Source organism: Megalops cyprinoides, chromosome 1 (genome assembly GCF_013368585.1).
Source record: "Megalops cyprinoides isolate fMegCyp1 chromosome 1, fMegCyp1.pri, whole genome shotgun sequence".
Taxonomy (NCBI): domain Eukaryota; kingdom Metazoa; phylum Chordata; class Actinopteri; order Elopiformes; family Megalopidae; genus Megalops; species Megalops cyprinoides.
The window spans coordinates 19127080-19146209 of NC_050583.1; the positions used below are offsets into that span (position 1 = coordinate 19127080).

The 19130-nt window shown below is 43.9% G+C and overlaps 2 protein-coding genes across 3 annotated transcripts in view; both read left to right on the forward strand.

The window, feature by feature from the left end:
- LOC118775385 (SEC14-like protein 1) overlaps positions 1 to 8595 on the forward strand; it is a 29749-nt gene extending 21154 nt beyond the window's left edge. Inside the window, exons 11-17 of one of the 2 annotated variants that reach the window (XM_036525289.1) lie at positions 539 to 710; positions 1307 to 1441; positions 1663 to 1797; positions 2970 to 3221; positions 3469 to 3647; positions 4360 to 4386; positions 5539 to 8595. In XM_036525289.1, the coding sequence (XP_036381182.1) occupies positions 539 to 710; positions 1307 to 1441; positions 1663 to 1797; positions 2970 to 3221; positions 3469 to 3647; positions 4360 to 4386; positions 5539 to 5644 (1006 nt within the window). In that variant the 3' untranslated portion in view covers positions 5645 to 8595. The remainder of the gene's footprint in view (positions 1 to 538; positions 711 to 1306; positions 1442 to 1662; positions 1798 to 2969; positions 3222 to 3468; positions 3648 to 4359; positions 4387 to 5538) is intronic. The other variant, XM_036525297.1, reaches the window with a different exon arrangement.
- Positions 8596 to 10530: 1935 nt separating this feature from the next.
- LOC118783233 (endonuclease V-like) overlaps positions 10531 to 19130 on the forward strand; it is a 43822-nt gene continuing 35222 nt past the window's right edge. The window contains exons 1-5 of the mRNA XM_036536996.1: positions 10531 to 10641; positions 13766 to 13937; positions 16062 to 16196; positions 17465 to 17504; positions 18085 to 18197. Of these exons, the coding sequence (XP_036392889.1) occupies positions 10598 to 10641; positions 13766 to 13937; positions 16062 to 16196; positions 17465 to 17504; positions 18085 to 18197 (504 nt within the window). The 5' untranslated portion in view covers positions 10531 to 10597. The remainder of the gene's footprint in view (positions 10642 to 13765; positions 13938 to 16061; positions 16197 to 17464; positions 17505 to 18084; positions 18198 to 19130) is intronic.

Below are 19130 nucleotides of genomic sequence, written 5' to 3' on the forward strand. Positions count from 1 at the left end.
TTCAGCTATTCAGATTTCCTCCTTGATGGCTGCGGCTGAAGGCACCACCAAGGCTTTTGTAAGGCTTTTTATCAGATCCGTGCCGAGGATGTGGCTGGAGAGCGGTGTCACAGGCACAACAGCAGCGGCTGCAGTTGCTGAGGAAAGCTGCAGCGCTCCCCCACGCGTGGGCAGTGCCGTGGCGTGACACTTGAGTGTGGGAGAAGAGAAGGAGGGAGGGAGGGGGGCGAGCACTTGTGCAGTCCCCTCTGCTTCTCGGAACATGTCCGCTGTTAGTAACCGAGGGTGGCAGATTTGGTTCGTACAGGAAGGGGTGGAGGTTTGGCCTCGCAGCGTGACTCCCTTTTCTTTTACTTTTGATGTGGTTACGAACAAGTGTCCTTCCAGGCCCGAGTGACACTCGCTCCCCTGGCTGGTGGTTAGGGCCGATTGACAGGAGGCCACGCTGGCTCATGGGCCCCTAGGCTGTGTGGCGGTGGTTACGGTTGATTGGTGGGAGATGTGCTGACTCATGACCCCTCCTCCTTCCCCCCCACAGCTGCTGGACCTGTCTGGTGGACCTGGAGGGCCTGAACATGAGGCATCTGTGGCGCCCGGGAGTCAAGGCCCTGCTGCGTATTATAGAGGTGGTGGAGGCCAACTACCCCGAGACACTGGGCCGGCTGCTCATACTGAGAGCACCCCGCGTCTTCCCTGTGCTCTGGACCCTGGTGAGCACCAGACCTGCAACCAGCGCAGATATCAGGCCCCTACAAACCGGAATCTCAAAAACCACAGACAGGCTCAATACTGGGGCCTCAGAGTACCAGTCAAACGTTTGGACACACCTCCTCATTGAAGGGTTTTTCTTTATTTTTACTATTTTCCACATTTTACAATAATAGTTAAGTCATCAAAACTGAGAAATAACACAAATGGAATTATGCAGTGACCAAAAAACTGTTAAACAAGTCAAAACTATTTTATATTTTAGATTCTTCAAAGTAGCCAAAAAAATGTTTTGTAATTTTTTTTTTTTTTTAGAATTTATACATAGGCATCAATTTCACTATATTTATCTAAGAAATAAATTGCAAGCATTTAAGCATAAGTCTTTAGATCAAGATGTCTTTGAATGCATGTTTCTTAAGCTATGTTTTTGAATGCATACCTTAATCAAGTGTGTCCAAACTTTGGTTCTGTACAGTAATGCTGTCAGAATAACAGACTTGTATCAAGTTCCAGTTAAGTTACAGGTACTGCAGATGCAGGGGAAGTCCGTTATCGTGTCTGTGTTATGAATCATCTTCCCCATTTGGGTCTCCAGGTCAGTCCCTTTATCGATGAGAACACCCGTAAGAAGTTCCTCATTTACGCTGGGAACGACTACCAGGGCCCCGGAGGCCTGGTGGACTACATCGACAAGGAGATCATCCCGGACTTCCTGGGAGGAGAGTGCATGGTGAGTGGAGGGCAGCAGGACACTGCGTTTGGCATTGGAGAGTCAGATTGACACACCGTGGCAAGAACTGCGTGCTCTATGGGGGAATCTTCCTCAGTAGGGGTACAAACATAGCTGAGTGACGTGCTGGTCAGGGAGTTTTCCCCAACAGTAACTAACGGCTGTGCACGGAGGCCCCTTCCTCAGGTTGACATTATAGGGGCTGCTCTTCCCCCCTGCAGTGCGAGGTCCCGGAAGGAGGGCTCGTCCCCAAGTCCCTGTACAGGACTGCGGAGGAGCTGGAGAACGAGGACATCCGCCTGTGGACCGAGACCATCTACCAGAGCGCCAGCGTCTTCAAGGGAGCCCCGCACGAGGTACGCAGCACACTGTCCCACTCTGAGCATAGTAGCGCAAATCACTCAGCAGATATCAGTGTAAATGGAGTTCATTTTGGGTGCAATTTGTCATTTCCTGCATGTTAGTGTGTTGTCTTATAGATTAAGTGGTGAATGGTGCCATCTGCTGGAAAGGATTGAAACACACGTCTGATTTTGGGTGATCGTGCCTGCAGTGCGTAACACTGATGGCAGTTTTGCTAAACTCTGGTCCTCGGAACTCGCTGTGTCTGCTACCTTTCATTCCACCTGAGCTCGTAATTAGGATTGGAATTAGACTTGGAATGGATTGAAATTGATTAGCAGTCGAAATAATAGCATTGAAGTACAATGAAGCTTTGTTCACATTGTAACGAATAACTAATCATAAACCGACATTATTTTGGTGTTTATTAAAATGATCACGAGCAGTGTTTTTTTTTTTTTTTTCCCTGAAAAGTGGACTTTGTGCTTTGAACCGAACAATCCTCAGGATTTTATTACAGTTGGACCTTTGACAACACGTGCAAGATGCAGTCCTGCACTGCTTACGCACGGATTTATCTAATGAGACGTGATGCAAAACATATTTGTTTCATTTATCAAGTGAACCTTTCCAAAAACTATGTAGAAATTGTTTGGGTAACATTTTACCAGTAATGTAATGCACTTTCGCATATTCTGTTCATTCGCATTCGGTTGTGGCGCAAATCGGTTGCCATGGCAACATGGCCAGTATTGAGAGAAAATGTAGACCAAGATCTTTCTTTGAAACCTGAGGACACTAGCTATGTTTGACTTTCGATTCATTATTATTGTATTTGTTGTAACCCTTCTGTGAAAATGTCTGAGATGATGGACATTCTAAAATTTTATGAAAAAATTGGAGTTCAGTGTTTTTTCTGGTACTGTTTTCTGATATCAGGTAGCTGTTTTGACAGGGTAGGTTCGGCACTGACCTGTTATTTCAGTAAGGTTTACAGTGGAAACATGTAGATGTTACATAATAGCATGTTAAAGGTTTTGCCCTATCTGTGTTAAGCTGGAAATTATATTTACGTTTTCAGAACGTCAGGCAGTAACAGTTCCTACATATCATTAAAGCGCCTGGATTCTGATAATGTTGCTATGATTTGGCCATTAATTTCAGCTTTTATCTGCTGCTCCAACAGCTGCTGATCGAGATTATCGATGCCTCCTCCGTCATCACGTGGGACTTTGATGTGTGTAAGGGGGACATCGTCTTCAACATCTTCCACTCGAAAAGAGCGCCCCAGCCTCCTAAGAAGGACACTCTGGGGGCCCACGGCATCACCTCCCCGGGGGGCAACAACGTTCAGCTCATTGACAAGTCATGGCTACTGGGGCAGGACTACAGCATGGTGGAGTCGCCCCTCACCTGCAAGGAGGGCGAGAGTGTGCAGGTCAGAGAATGGAACTCATAGGGCTCCACAGTAGCGCTGGCTGCTTTGAAATGGCAAACAGCCTTGTGTTTCTCACTGCGTTCATGTTAATTATTACATAACTGTCGCAGCTGAGTCAGAAATTCTAAGCACAAATGTTTGTTGGAGACTCACATGTCTGTGCCTGTGTGTGTGTGTGTGTGTGTGAGTTGGTGTGTGCACCCTGATTTGAGGACTGACGTCCCTCTCTTTCGCTGCTCCCCCTCAGGGCTCCCATGTGACCAGGTGGCCGGGATTCTACATTCTGCAGTGGAAGTTTCACAGCATGCCAGCCTGTGCCACCACCAACCTGCCCCGCGTGGATGACGTCCTGGCCACCCTGCAGGTCTCCTCTCACAAGTGCAAGGTCATGTACTACACAGAGGTGCTGGGCTCCGAGGACTTCAGGTTAGTCCCTCCGCCCTGTTCCACGGCCACACGTCTTTGTGTGACATTCTGATGCTGTGTGTATGTGTGTGTGCACGTGTGTTCGTGTGTCTCTGTGAGTACCGTGGCATGAAGTGTTATGTAATCTCATGTCCACCAGAAACGGCATCGAAGGGTTATCTGATTCCTGACAGATATGCCATTACAGGTGTGTGAGAGTGTGAGAGAGAGAGAGAAAGAGAGAGAGACTTATATCTAGATGTTTGTGATCTCGGTTCTGTTGTCCGTGACTCTCGAGCATATTCACCTGGTAATTGAAATTCTGAACATGGCAGTAAGTGTGCATGAAACAGTAAATTGTGAGGGGTACTGTTGCGTTTGGTATTCTCTCTGTCAGCGGTGCTGAACGAGGAGCAGTGCTGCTGTAGACTGACCTTTCCCAAGGGCACCCACTAATGCCATCAAGAATAACTAACAGCATGAGTGACTTGGGTGCAGTAATTGATGAGAGGGATTTGCTCAGCGTAGCTGCAAGGTTGGAAGAAAAGACTGTTTCAGCTCCACTGCGGGAAATTTAATTAGATTTTCCATTAGGGTGAGGTCCCTCTCAGCGTGTGCAGCAGGAAATTAAAAGCGATTTTAGATCTCAAAAGTATATATGTGTATCTGTGTGTCTGCTCCTAGTGCGCACGGCGTCACCAATTACATCCTTTTTGTCTTTCCCCTCTTGAAGAAACGCTTGTGGCAGTGTGCAGAGCTTGTAAGTGGATTTGCATTTCTCGTTAGCTTAGCTTCTCTGCTGTCGATGTTAGGTTCCTGGAGCGGTGTTCGGACGTGGTGAAGCGGGATTCCTGAGAGCGCTCTTGGCTTTTGTTTTTAATACCAATGTCTTCTGTCTCTTCTGCTGGGGCAAGATGAACAACATATATACCCACCCACACCACCACCTTATCTCACTTGGATGGCGACCGGAGAGAGTACTGACAGGGTGGTCGGTCAGCACACACACACACACACACACACACACCCCCACACAACCACACAACCACACGCACCATATATCCTTAAACTACCTGACTTAGGCCCATTCGCAAGTAACAAATCCGCTGGTCCGGAGCTCAGATCGATACCATCTGCTGGTGCTAAAACTGCAATAGCTCCTCTTTAAAAGCTGTCGCACCCCACTGGAATCGAGCTCCACTCAGCTGCTCAGTCAGGTGTGGAGGCAGGACGCTCCTCTGCGATATTAAAAGCTGCACTCTGTCAAGCGGTGCTGCACTTTGTTTGGCTCCGCTTGGCTGCCGGCTACGCTTTCTGCTGCGGCTGCCTCAGAAACACGCCGCATCCATTGACTCTTATGGTGGCTGAGATTGCAGGCCGGCTGTACACGCAGCCATGCTACGATGCGGGTCTGTGAAGAGGGTGCATGTGTATATATATATATATACGTGTGTGTGTGTGTATGAGTGAGTGCGTGTGTCTGTAGCCTGTGTGTGTGTTTGTCTTTGCCAGTGTGCGTCTCTTGTCAGCACTGGCTGCTGAAATGGTTGCACAGTTTTCGCTAAAGGTGGCTAACAGCAGCTGCACACGCTGGTGTAGGCCTGCATGTGGGATGCACGCCCAATGTTGCTCTACATGGTAACGCACAGAATAATATTGCCTAATTGATAACTGATTTTTTGAATTTGTGGGCATTTGTTAGTGCATGATTCAGACACATCTCTATGGTAAAAAGTTAAATTATTCAAATTCAGCGCAAAAAACATTCAGAATTTTAAAAGCTGGGAGTGGCAATCCTGGTGGTGGCTTATGGCTGTTTTGTGAATTGAGGTTCACATCAATGGTTGTCATCCACCTGTTCTGAAGCTTTGCGGAGCTGTCACTGAGTGTGACCTTCTTTCCCTTTTCCCAGGGGCTCGATGACCAGTTTGGAGTCCAGTCACAGCGGCTTCTCCCAGCTGAGCGCCGCCACCACATCCTCCAGCCAGTCACAGTCCAGCTCCATGATCTCCAGGTAGTGGCCAAGGGAAAGAGAGAAGACTCCTGGGAGGATCCATGCCAGAATACAAACCTCACACTCCACCCTGCCCAACACAGCAACCAAGCCAACCCCAGCCCACCCCCCCCCACTCCCTGTCCCCAACCTTGAAACTGTACTAACAATGTCCAACTCAAGAACACTTGCACAAAAGAAGAGAAATATACTTTTGATGGAAAAAAAAAAACTCTGAGTCAAAGGGCTTCGTTTTGCATCAGGTGACATGTTCTCCCAGCTGTCAGATGGGAAGCAGGTCGGCACATTAACAACATGATCCTGACTTACTGTGAGGGTGAAGATGCCATATGTTTTTGTTGTTTTTTTTTTTTTTTTTTCCTTTTTTTGTGGAGTAAAGCAATTTAGTAACTCAAGTGGAGAGTTCTGAGGCAGGATGACAAAACTGGATGTGATGTTAAACCTGCAGTGCATACACAGTGCATTTGCGTCCACGTGCATACATGCATGCACAAACACATCCATGTACATACACACTTTCTCACTCACAACATTACAAGTGTCACCAGATTCATTTTGGGTGGAGTGGTTATAGGTCAAGCTTGGATTAAAAAGTGGCCAAGTATCTGCCAGAAGCAATAAATATAATTGTATTTCTACTGTTTGTATTTATCATGAAATTATGTATGGAGGCATGTCCTCTGGGGTGCTAAGTATGGGTGAACTACCAATGTTCACAGGGCAACTCATGAGGTTTGCATGGGGACAAGCCGCAGCTGCAAATTGCCATTTATTCTGGGTTTGTTGTAAGCGGTTCTCTGTAGAATGAAAATAGTGGGTAGTCATTGGTCTGTACTGGAGTGAGCTTGAAGTATTACATTTGTGAAACTCGTGGTCTAAGAAATGCCTTCTAATTGATTTTGAATGTGCTGCTGGTCAAAGCTGACCTGGCTGGTTGATCAGTGTCTGAACTGGAAGGATAATAGGTCAAATAGTTCTGCTCTTGTTTGTTCTATGTTCTGAGTATGTGGTGAATTCCGTTGTTGCTGCCATCCTCTCGGAGTGTTGATTATATGTGAAGGAGTGTCGTTGGCTGGGTTTGTGTGTTCATAGTGTTATTAAGAGGCAGACACTCAAGGAGTGGAGAATTACTGTTGCCTTGCGGCGCATAAGGGGAGGGGTTTCACTTAGCTGAAGAGCTGCCATGAGTAACATCTGAACACTAGAGGGAAGATTGTCTAGGACTTAGCCACTTAGCTCTCAGCTTCAGCATAACAATCTAGGAATCTGAGATTGATTATTTGACATTACCTGTATATGATCAAGAGTCACTGTTGATTTAGCCAGATGGGTGCAAGAGATTCCTGCATGTTTTCAACCAAACAACTCTTACTTAGAAAAGCTGTTGCAAAGTAGTTGCCAGGTAGTTAATGCTGCATGGTAGTTTGGTAGCTTCCTCATTTCCCAGCTAGATTTTGTGAGTCAACCAATGAGCTTGCTCTCTCTCGCCTGTAAAGAATCATCAGTGGCAGCAAGGTGTAAATTTGGGTGAGGTAGCGAGGTATAAATTTGGGTTATGTTCAAATAAACAGGTAACAGTGTGATTCTAAACTCAGCCATCCCTATATGTATCAAACTACAAAGTAGTGACACAATCACTGTACATTTCAAGGAGCGTGCTCTGGAGCCGAGAAAAGATCTTGTACTTCAAAGTTCAACCTACTCTTGGAACATTCCTTCTGTGCTTTTTTCCAGCACAAAATATCAGAAACGTTTAAAAGCTGGTGTTGACCAGAGAGCTGCAGAATGTGGCCCCGCCTTCTATTACTGCCATTATTTAGTTGTTTTTATTTTTGTTTTCTTTTCCTACAATATCAAGATTTTGAGGAGGAGTGTTTTTTTCAGTCTCAGATGGTCAGAAGAGAAGCTGGACGTTTACCTCCTTTGTGGATTTGTGTGGCCAGTCTTGAGTGAGCGCTGCTCTAAGATGGTGGTGTTGTCATTGGGGAACGCGGTGAAAATCAAGCACCCAAACCAGCGTGGCCAAGGTGCCACCATGCAGCTGATCACAGAAAGATGCACCAACTACTCAGTGGATAAACTGCTGGAGAAGTTTTGCCAAACAGGCAAACGCCAGATTCTTTTTTTTAAAAAAAACTGCTTTTGTGAGATGTTTTTTAAACAATGAAAATGAAATTGACTTCAAAGTGAACATCTGTATGTATGGACTATTGCAATAACTAGAAATGCTTTACAGAAAAAAAAAACTAGCGCTCTAAAAAACGTCTGTCTGTCTTGGGGGTTTGACCAGGCCAGAGGCCATCCACGGGCAAGATCTCATCAACATTTCAGGCTTTTATGAGTGAGGAGGAGGATATAAATGTTTCTCTCCTCTGTTTCCTTTCTAGCCTTGCCTCTCTGAATGCAGCATGCTAATGCCTAGTTGCATCTTAAGCTCTCTGTCAGATACAACCCTCAAAGACAAACGCACAATGTTCCCAATGTCACAGTGGCTCCACTTTGTATTGGAGAAGAGCCTGCACCTCCTAGATGTTTTACACGCCCTTCTCTTGTTAACCTGTGTCAGATTGGTTGCATAGGGAAGGGATTCGTGTGTCCGCTTAAAGGAGAGGATGTGAATTCCTTCACTTACCGAAGTATGCGCTGTACATTAAGTGGTAGTAATGCTAAAAAATTCGTAATTCTGCTCACCAACTGCTCCGAGCTTTGTAAAAACTTTTGCTTCTATCAGTGTACCATTCTCACTCAAGTTTGAGGGCTATTCCATTCTGTCTTTTTTTTTCTCTGCTCTTTTTCTCTGCTCTTTCCCCCCCCTTTCTCTCAGCCTTTCTCCCTCCCTCTGTGAAGTTGCATATCTTCTTGAAAATTTATTGTGTAACAAAATTGTTTAAATTAATATACAAAAATAGCGCCTTTAAAGCTTTCAAATCTATTAAACTTGAATTCAAAATAAAACATTGTTTCTTTGTTGTCTTTTTGTACATATTTCATTGTGAGATGGCCAAGAGCAAGCTCTCAGGGAATTTGTTGATTGTGCCCACAAGGGGGCAGCGTTTAGGAGCATAGATTTGCTGAATGGCAAGAGATATGCAGTCTCTCTCAAAGTCTGGCCAATCAGAAGTACGTTTTTTCTTTGTTCAGTGGAAGGCAATGATTTCTTCCTGATAGTTCTTTCTTTCCGGTTGTGTAATATACATTGTAAAGTGGATATAATTAAATCTAGCAATAGCCATACCAGTGGGAAGTAACAGTGAAGACTGGACTTAAGTCATGAATGATCATTTAATCAAACTGGAAAAAAATATTTTTTTATAAAATATGCATAAAGTGATAGTGATAATTTGATGCAATATGTAAATGTAAAACCCAAGGTAAGATTTGTGCACAATGTAGCACTATTGTGCACTTGGGGTTTGAAAATGAAATTGCAATCACCAGTGTCTTACTAAATATACTCATGCAGTCATGTTGTCAAACAAAATCATGTTTGGGTGGTGAACTATAGACAAGATGGGCTTTTAAAGGAGGAACTGAATTGATGAGGTTTTATGAAACTGAAAATCCCTTTCAGATTTTTGTCACACATCGCACAGACGTCAGCATTGTCCCATCTGGCTTTCCTAGGCGATATGGATCCACGCCAGGTAAATATAGCACTTAAAGTGATGCAGCGAGGTCATAGCAGGTAAAGGGCAGAGAAGCTCACTGCTGAAGAATGGGGAGACGGAGAACGGTGGCTCCTGCTAGAGCAGACCTCGGACTGCAAAGTGACTCACATGGACTGCAGGGTTGTAATTTATCTTTCTTGATACATTCAGGGCTTAACTCAGCAGCTTTGCTGTAAGAATGGGAGTTCTACTGCTCCTTAAATAGGGTGCAGAGGTAAGTGGACTCATAGCTAAGATATTATTTCATTTAAAAAATACATGTGGTAAAACACACAGATGCCCTTGTGTGTATGGGTAAGTGTGTATAAATGTAATCTTTACTTTTGTGTGCAATACTGTAAGGGTCATCAGCATCATGAGAACAATTCCCTACCAGAGAGGAACTAACAAGTTTATTTAGCAGGTCCTACAATGCACAGATGTACAGTTAATTGTTTCAAAGGTTTTATGGCATTGGTTTCCTTTATTGGTCATTCAAGGTCATGTCAACCTACTTTACTAAAATACCACATACATGCCTTCGCTATGCCTTGCAGACAACTTTTTTTTTTTTCTTCAGTCCCACCCCTTTAATCTCAGACTATAGGGTACACCTATTGTCGAGATCACACCTGTCAGGCTGGGTGCCACTAAGATCTTTGCAGAAGGACATTCCACCCACACAGTGAGGCTGGGGCTTTTAGACATGCAGTCATATCACTGTGGCGTGGAGTGGGAAACTAACATTCAGTTTTGGCAAGTAATCTCTTGCTCACCGAAATGTTTGAACAACGCCAATGTGTAAATCTCAGAAAATACAAAAGGTGTTGCTGTTGCGTTGAAAATATCAGGCCCATATAAATATTATGGGCATCAGAATATGGTTATAACAGTCATTACACCAAAAAAAATTGTACTTACCCTCATCCTGAACATACTGTACTACTGTAATCTGAACAGTTAGATAATTATTTAAAGCAACCTCTAACATCAAATTTATGCAAGCTAACAAGCTAAACTGTTTCATTTTATGATGAAAAGTTTAACTCTTGTACAATTATATTTTAAGGAAGCCTTCTTAGAACACTATCAAATGTAGCTCCCTGTAAAGAAATTATGATAAAATGTCAAGGTCGGGCACATTGTAACAGGCTGTATATCGAACTCCAATACAGTAGGTGGCGGTAGTGTAACGTACAGTTAGCGAAGACCGGCCATTAAATACTACGGAAGAGGACGAAAACAAACATGCGACAGTAGTGGTTTTTGATTGACTGTGGTGCTTAGTTTAATGTTAATAATAGCAACAAATGTCAGCTTTCCCGCAAGAAGACTTGATCAAGCAATGGACAAGGTTAGAGACGTAGCTAATGTACTTCAATAAACATTTTATTGGATACTTAGCTTATGAATGAGGACATTACTTTGAGAGCTGTATCAAATAGTGCCCTGCATGTGATGCTATGTACTGGTCACCTTCACACAAGAAAAATAGCTTGCTAGCTTAGTTAGCAAGCCTCCAGCCTTTTCCCTAGAGCGGCACGCATCAGTTTAAATACGCACCTTTCTTCGATTCTTGAAAACAGAACTTTCATGCATGCAACCTAACTTGACATTCTTGTATTTGGTCACCTGTTAAAATAGGCTACTTCAATGATTCATTTATCTCACAGAAAAGCAAACTAGCTAATTAATTTCATGTTGCCACGCTTCGTTAATACATCTGGATAGCTTTCCGGAGAGTTTATCGATGGCACGACTTGCACTGTGTAGCTAGCTTCCTACTTAGCTAGCCATATAGCTAGTTACTGCACTTCGGAAACTAGCACTGGCCAAGGTTGTGTATTGCACATCGGCATGATTGGCCAACCAGGTAATAATGCACTGACAGTGACTGATCTGACTCATCGTTGGTTATGAACATATGTTTTATTATAATTGTGCTGTCCAAAATATGTGAAATCCAAGGAATATGTTATTGTACCCATTATATTTTACAGGGTGTCTAGAGCAGTATCATTTGACGTAAGAACAGTTTTCCAATGCTAGCCCATGGATGAATGCACATTTTTTGGCGTCGAGGCACCTGGAGTGGCCACAGTCGGGAGTTCCACTGACTAACACTGATTTAGTTAATTGTAGATACCGTTGGCTGAAACCCTGTTGCTATTCGTGCAATAAAACAGTCGTGGGAAAGAGCATTAATTGTCTTAATTTTATATGCTAGCTAGAGGCGATAGTAGTGCTCTGTTATTATTGGAAATTCTGCTGTGCCTTTTCTGCAAAAAAGAAACACTGTCTCCCTGAAGGTAACTTTGGTAGCTAAGACACCGTAGCGATTTATTTGTATATGAAGGTCAGAATGAAAATACATTCCCTTTTACTGATAATACTGCCGGTCGTTTTCATCTCATCTTCTTTCTAAAATATGTGACTCTGTTAGACACCTCTAAACAAGTAACCAAATACCTGTCTCCATTTTGCACAATACTGTCTTCAGCCTTCATATTTCCACAACACAAATGCATAACAGAGTACACAATCACGAGTCTGTGCTTAAAAGTTTGTGCCCCAAAAGCATAGGCACATTTACATGTACTCTCAACGTGTTCCTCTTTCCGCTTAACTGAAGGCTGATTAGCCCAACCTTTATGTGGAAGCTCATCCATGTATCAGTTGTTGTACCAATTTGATAGACTGATCAAATTATATACAGAGTGCCCTGAGTTTCAGGTCCAGTCCCACAATACTTTGTTGGACTTTTAAAAATCTCTTGCTGGCTAGTTGTTTTAGTCAATGCCTTTCTCGGGTTTTTATAGCTTTGTATTCCCATATAAACACCATGACAGTGTTTTTCATTAGAATGCATTCTTTAGGCTCCCGAGATGGAAGTTGTGAGTATTTATATTCACAGTCAAGTTCCCCTAGTTCATTCTTCGAATTTTAAATGAGATGACTCTTAAAATGAAATGCAAGCATAATCGTTTCCAAACGGTTATTGTTTTAAAATTCTGTTGCTAATCAGTCCCTTTTTAAGCTGTGCAAAAACAAACTCTCGGTTGAAAAAGTGGTGAAATTCATTTTTAAACCGTGTTAATGTGAGGAATTTGTCAGAGTTTAACGCTGACATTCCCATTTGTAGCTGTTGTTGTGTCATCAAGATTTCCGCCACACTCAGTTTAGCACAGGCATGGAAGGTTATCATGATTGAAAGGGTTATTTTTTAACCTGATAGCATGACAACATGAGAACCCTCTCCACGTTGCTGACATTTTATGTGTGTAGCTCAGTCTCTGTGAAAGGCTGGTTCTCCGCCAGGCCTTTAGTCACAGGATTATTAGGCGCTAACTGCTGATGAACACTTCCCAGTATTATATTTCCCACCTCAAGATCTCAGCACCCCCTTTTTAGAATGTGATTTTTTTTTCTCAGCTAAATTTAATTTATTGTAATCCATTCCTCTGATAGTATGTGTGCAGTTATGCAGCAAGCTGATTTACATACAGAAAATTCAGATTCCCATTTAGTAAGAAAAAAAAATTCTGTTGCCTCCAGCCAAAAACAGATTGATTTCCTTTCTCTGGTTTGGTGTTTCCTTGCCCTTTAGAGGCACCCAAGCAATTTAGCTGCTCATCAGATTAGAATGAAATGACTCAGCTACACATGCCTGAGAATTGACAATTGTTGGCCTCCCAGCAATAGCCTGCATTGGTGGGAGTGCATTGTGCAAATGTTCCGACACAGCTCACACATAGCTGTGTCCTTGCTAGGGGGCTCTTTGTTGAATAATTCAGGTCTGGTTAATAACATTCCATTACCCTCGCTGTTTTTCCTGAGAAGGCCGTCTGGTCAGATGCCACACCGTATTTCTATTCTGCGACCCGTTAATGAGCCAGCTCAGTACAAGAGGATGTCTTTAATTGGCACAGCTTTTATAAAAGGTGGAGACCGGCTTATGCATTTGGAAAAGCTGTAAGGGTGATGCACTGGCGTGCTCCTGAGCTGATCCTTGCATCTCATTGGTGGGGGGGGGGGGGGTTGAACACTGCAGCTGTGGGGAGTGACGGCATCAGCAGTGGGGGTTGGGGTATAGTGCAGGATGGCTGGGAGACCTTTCCCTTTTCCACCTGCAGGAGAGTTAACTGCCTGCCAGGAGAGCAGTGGACGCCCGCCAAATACCACTGAATCATTGATTTGCGAATCTATTGTGAGCGCAGTACTGATAGTGGTATAATTCCATATCATGTTCCTATTCCCAGTGCCATCCCCTAGGCAGATTTGAATCTGACACCACTGATACAATGAAGGCCATGTGAGGGAACACGGGGACATTGCTGCATCGCTGTACTGGGCCTGCTATCTTTGCAATTCTGGTTTCTGTATGGCAGCCTTCAGCACAGTGACTGGGTCACTCATAAGGTGCCCCCTTCGAATGGTATCCGCAGCTGGACTAATTGACCTGTACTTTGTGTGTCCAGTCAGCAGGCCAGCCTGAAGCAGCGGCTGGTGGAAGGGGACGTGGAGGAGTGGCAGACAGCCCCAGACTTCAAGGGGCTGGAGAGAGTGGGTGGCGTGGATCTGTCCTTCATCAAGGGAGATGATACCAGTGCCTGCGCTCAGCTGGTCGTTCTCAGCTTCCCAGAGCTGGAGGTATAACGCACCGTGCACTTCTTTGGAGGTTTTTGAATGTGTGCACGCTTCGAATCAAACTAAGACTCGGTTTGACAGCTTTTGTGAGGTACTCTGCTTTTAGCCTGGTCAGTTATTAATATTTTTCCCTGAGGGTGACCTGAGGTGCCCTTTAAATCTGAGGGATAGCACTGCCAGTGTTTTTCATCTTATTTTCCCTTAAAGGTGAATTACAGACGGAATACTTAAAAACCCCCTGTCTTCAAAGATATCTAGTGGGGAAGAGTGGGCCTGCCACATCTGATTCACTTTGGTGAAACAGTTCGTCTGGCTCTTTGAGAGCCGGTTCATTTTGTTCGTGTCCTTTGGTGCCATCATTCGAGCGCGCTGACTGGACAGGGTGATATGAAGATGACATGAACTGAATGACTGCAGGCTGAAATAAAGTGTTAATTTCCTGCCTTTTTGTGACTGTCAGAACATTTACAGTGTAATGATCACTTTAGTGTTGTTTTTGAAATAAAAATAAGCAAATATCACTTGATTTTCAAACAGTTGAAATTAATTGTTGAATTAAGCAGTTAAGAGCTAATTTTTCAATTAAGCAGTTGTATTACTGTGTTCTGCATAATATCATAGTATAATATTGGTTATCTTGAAAATTAAATTGTCAGACAATATATATTTTGCTCATACATTGTTCACTACGTTTATGTGCAAAACAGACGTGGTATTTTCCATGTATGCACTGTAACCTTGTACTGAAACCTTGTTGAGGGGGGCTGAATGTTTGCTTTCCCCATTGCAAGAGGTCATTGAAATATTTATGTTCTGTTTTCTCGGAAATTTCTGTGGGTGTAAAGCCTCTTCCTGCCTCCACAGGTTGACCTTGAGTTTTCTTTGTGTACCCACTCACATATGCGTTGTTCTTTAAAAATATAATTGTGAAATGTAAACGGAGAGAGCAGTAGTTTACGTCTTGCGCGTATCACAATATGAAAAACCAAGTTTGCCTAAAAGCTGTCACCCTGTGAGTTCCGTTGGAGGCCAGATTAAACATGCAGTTGCTGTGCCTAATGCCTGTCTTTATTTACTCCTGAATGTGTAAATGGGTGTTTGTGTCTCGCAGAGTTAGTGGATCTGAATAACCTGTTCTTACTGGATGGAAAATCAATGCATGCACCCCGGTAAAATAATTAAATCCAGTAAGAACAAATCATGCATGAAAGATACAGCTCTGCAGCGGGGGTCACCCCTTAAAGGCAGGAAGTGAAGCTGACAGTAAAAATTACTCATCTCTTATTTTTACAGTGCTGCTCCCAATTAACTTCTTATTTCCTCAGTCACCCCTGACCGTGTCCCGTGTCTGCAAGCATTGCATCTGCAAGTGCCCCAGAGTTACCCAAAAATGGGTGGCGCAGAGCTTCAGCAAATGAGATGGCATCCTCACTACCGACCTGCTTCCAGCTTTTTTTATTAAGTTTCACCAGCTCATTTCATTGATACACGGGCTAATTCGCTGTTTTAATGTAATATGCGGGCCTAATTAAATGTTCCTCACCGAGGCAGTCACGTCCGTTTAATTGTGACGTCTCCCCCTCCCTCTCGCTCGGCACCCTCCCTTAAATTGTTATGGACTTCAGTTTGAAACCACTGTTTACTGCTTGTCTTTTAGTACTGTGCCTTACATGAGAGGATTAAAGTAACTGTCCCTTATAAAACCCTTAACTGCCAAAATGTCCTCCAGGACATGCTAGTGTATCGTGGGATTTACCCAATTTACCATGGGGTCCCATAGGCCATCAGTCAGTGTTGTATGACATTTATGTAAGGGTAGTTGTGTTGTTTTTCTTTGCATTACACTTCTCTAAACACTCCTTCTATTGTTTGACTGCTCTTTTCTACACCTAATAAGATCAAAGCTTGGCATTTTAGATATTAAACCTCTTAAACGGACGAGGACCCAGCAGGTCAACTAGATTGCTGTCTTTTAAATGTGAGCTGGGCTGTAATCCTCCTTTTCTTAGACGGGGCGCTAAACTCCGTCTGGCAGAATGTCACGCACTATAAACACATAGTTTGTGTTCTTATGAATAAGCCGCAGCCATGCCCTGTTTGTTGTTTTTCTAACTCCTCCTCCGACAGCTCATATATGAGGACACTCAGATGGTGACCCTCAGCGCCCCCTATATCGCCGGGTTCCTGGCTTTCCGCGAGACGCCATGCCTGCTGGAGGCCCTGCAGCGCCTCGAGAGGACTCAGCCCGAACTGTTGCCTCAGGTCTGTGCTTAAGCATACTCCCAAATTGCTGCCTCAGGTTCAGTTCCCCCCCCTGGTCTGATCTACACTCACTCCCAGACTTCTGCTTGACATTAGTACCTGCCCCAGGTCTGTGCGTAAAGTCACTCCCAACTTTACATACTCGTTCTCATGCAGCTGTACCTGATCCGGCTAGAACTGTGTGACTGAGCTGTGCCCACATTCTCAAAATTGCATGTCATTTCTAAAAATGTGTGTGCATTTCTACATGTTCCTAATTGAGTGATGTATTTATGCTAATGTTGTCATATTTTTCCTTCTTTTGTGATGTTCATGTCAGAAATTCATTTCCACCTTCACACCTTCCACCTTCTGCTAACAACAACTAAGTGTATGCATACCCAGCATGCAGCAGAGAATCATTTTCTTTTTTTAGCATTCGCTATTTGTAATGTGTAGGAGTAGACATTCTTGAGGGTGCTTTCTGGCTATGGTATTTTAGAAAAGATAAACATGCCCAATTACATGTGACTCAACTTGCTCATAGCAAACTTGCTGTTTTTCCTGTACCTGTCAACATTATGCTGGCCCTGGTCAGTTTGCTGTGGAAATGTCTCAGGTCCTGCTTCAGCTGTTTTAGTTAAAGCATGCCAGCTGGCTTTTCCTCCCATCTATCCCCGATGACCTTATGGTATGTCTCTGTAGTAAAACGGGTTAATAAATTGGCAAGATGAGGAATAGAAAACATAACTCATGTTTGGCAATCCAGCTGGTATGGTTTACGAAAGCAAGCAGTTGCACTATCTGGCGCTGTACTGTCATGAGCCCTCAGTGTTGGCAGAGGCCCTGCTTAGTCACTGTGCCCTGGTGATTATACAGCGTTGATCTCACGGGTGCATCAGCACCTTCCAAAAGGCTTAGCATTAGGGATTCTAGGTAATTATATCAGCTTCTTTGGAATTACATTTTGTAAAGTATTTATGAAACATAATGGAATCTTTTGGACTGCATCCAGCAATCTGTTATCCCAGAACCCCCCACCCCTCCTCTCTACTGATGCATGACTGAAACTGTGGCAGCTCCTCTCTGATAGTGTAAGTGAGAGTGGGGAAGAGGGACATCGGAAGTGCAGCAGTTTATCAGTTCTTGAGAGCTGGCTGTTCGGTGGGACCTGGCGGTTTGAGAATCGGGCTGAGATCAGGCAGCGGACTCAGGCCGACGTGCCGAGAGGAGCGAGAGCCGCTCTGAAGGGATCTCTGGGGACTCACTCTCTCCTGTCCTTTCGTCAGGTCATTTTTGTCGATGGAAACGGATTGTTCCACTACAGAGGTGAGTCGCTGAAGAGGCCCGGGGGCACGGTTTCGGTCTGGCACCGGATGTGTGTTTTGATGGCTCTATATTATTTCAGTGTCCTGCCCTGAACCTGCCTGCTTGTTTCACTCCCCCCTTCTCTGCTTCATTCCTTCCACATTCTCATAGTGAGGGCTGGGATTCTACTTTTGATAGGGCTCTGCTGTATGAGACAACACAATAGCAATATGAGTATGTTTTTGCAAATATGTGTGTATATGTATTTATAAACTGTCCAAAAAATGAATGATGATGAGGGATCATGCTGATGATCCCCAATGCTGATGAAATGATCTGCGAAGGACTGATGACATGTTATAGTCCGAAAGCAACTGCACATTCTGTGTCAGTTTTTAAATTAATGACAGTTAAAATGTGTACAGCAGGGCTTCTTTGTTTTAAAATCCCGGTATTTATCTTAAGATGTTGAACTGAGAATTAAGAGGTGTGAGAGTTGCAGTTTGTTGTCAGTGGTGTCTTACCTAGATGAATATCGATTGTACTGTGGTCTGTGTAAAGGGGCGTGTTGTGCAGAGTTCTGTGTTGTGCCCTTTCGCAGAGTTTGGTGTGGCCTGCCACCTGGGGGTGCTCTCGGGGCTGCCTTGCATAGGCGTGGCCAAGAACCTGCTGCAGGTCCAAGGCGTCACGAGGAGTCAGGAGCACTTGTCCCAGGTCAGAGTCGCTCGCCTGAACGGCAGCTCAGATGTGAGGGATTCTAGTGAGCAAAGGAAAGGAGTGGTTACTACGTGCCTGTTTGTTATTGTTATTCTAGCAAAAGTCATTTTCCTACCATCAGACAGTGTGCGCCATGACTTTTGATATGATGGTGTATGGTCCCTAACCCTAAACCCTAAAACCTAAACCTTAAACCTTAAACCTTAGACCTTGAGACAGAAAATGAAAATGAACCCAGTGGACCTGGTTTCATTCAGCATGGTTTATATCAAAGGGATATCATGCTGGATGTTCAGCTGGAATCAGCGTGGAAGTATATTATATCCTTACCTCTGCTGTTGAGTTTTTGTAAATCTTTCAGTAGGGTTTTCATTTGCTCTGTCTTCAGGAGATCCCTGAGGTATACCATACTGTGCGCTAATGTTACACACAGCAGAAAGAGCCCTGCAGACCTTACAACAGCAAATGGAGATTTTATATTGAGCACATAGTGTTAGTCTCATATGTCTCATATGAGGTTTGAATGAATGACGAGGGCATTTCTGGAAATGTTATGGGGCTGTAGTGTAGCATAGTGGGTAAGGCTCGTACCTGAAAGGTTGCCGGTTCAATTCCCTGTTCAGGCACTGCTGCTGTACCCTTTGGCAAGGTATTTTACATAGAATTGCCTCAGTAAATATCTAGCTGTATGAATGGATAAGATGTAAAAATTATAACATATATAAGTCGTTCTGGATAAGAGCATCTGCTAAATGCCAGTAATGTAATTTTGGAAAGCACTTTCCCATTCAGTCACTGAAGATCACAAATCATTTAGACACTCAGTACTGTATTTTTTAGTATATAGTGGCAGATTGATTAATTATGTGATAGAAACCCAAACAGAAATGTTTTCCTGCAATAGGGACAGAAATCACGTGGCCTGTTTTC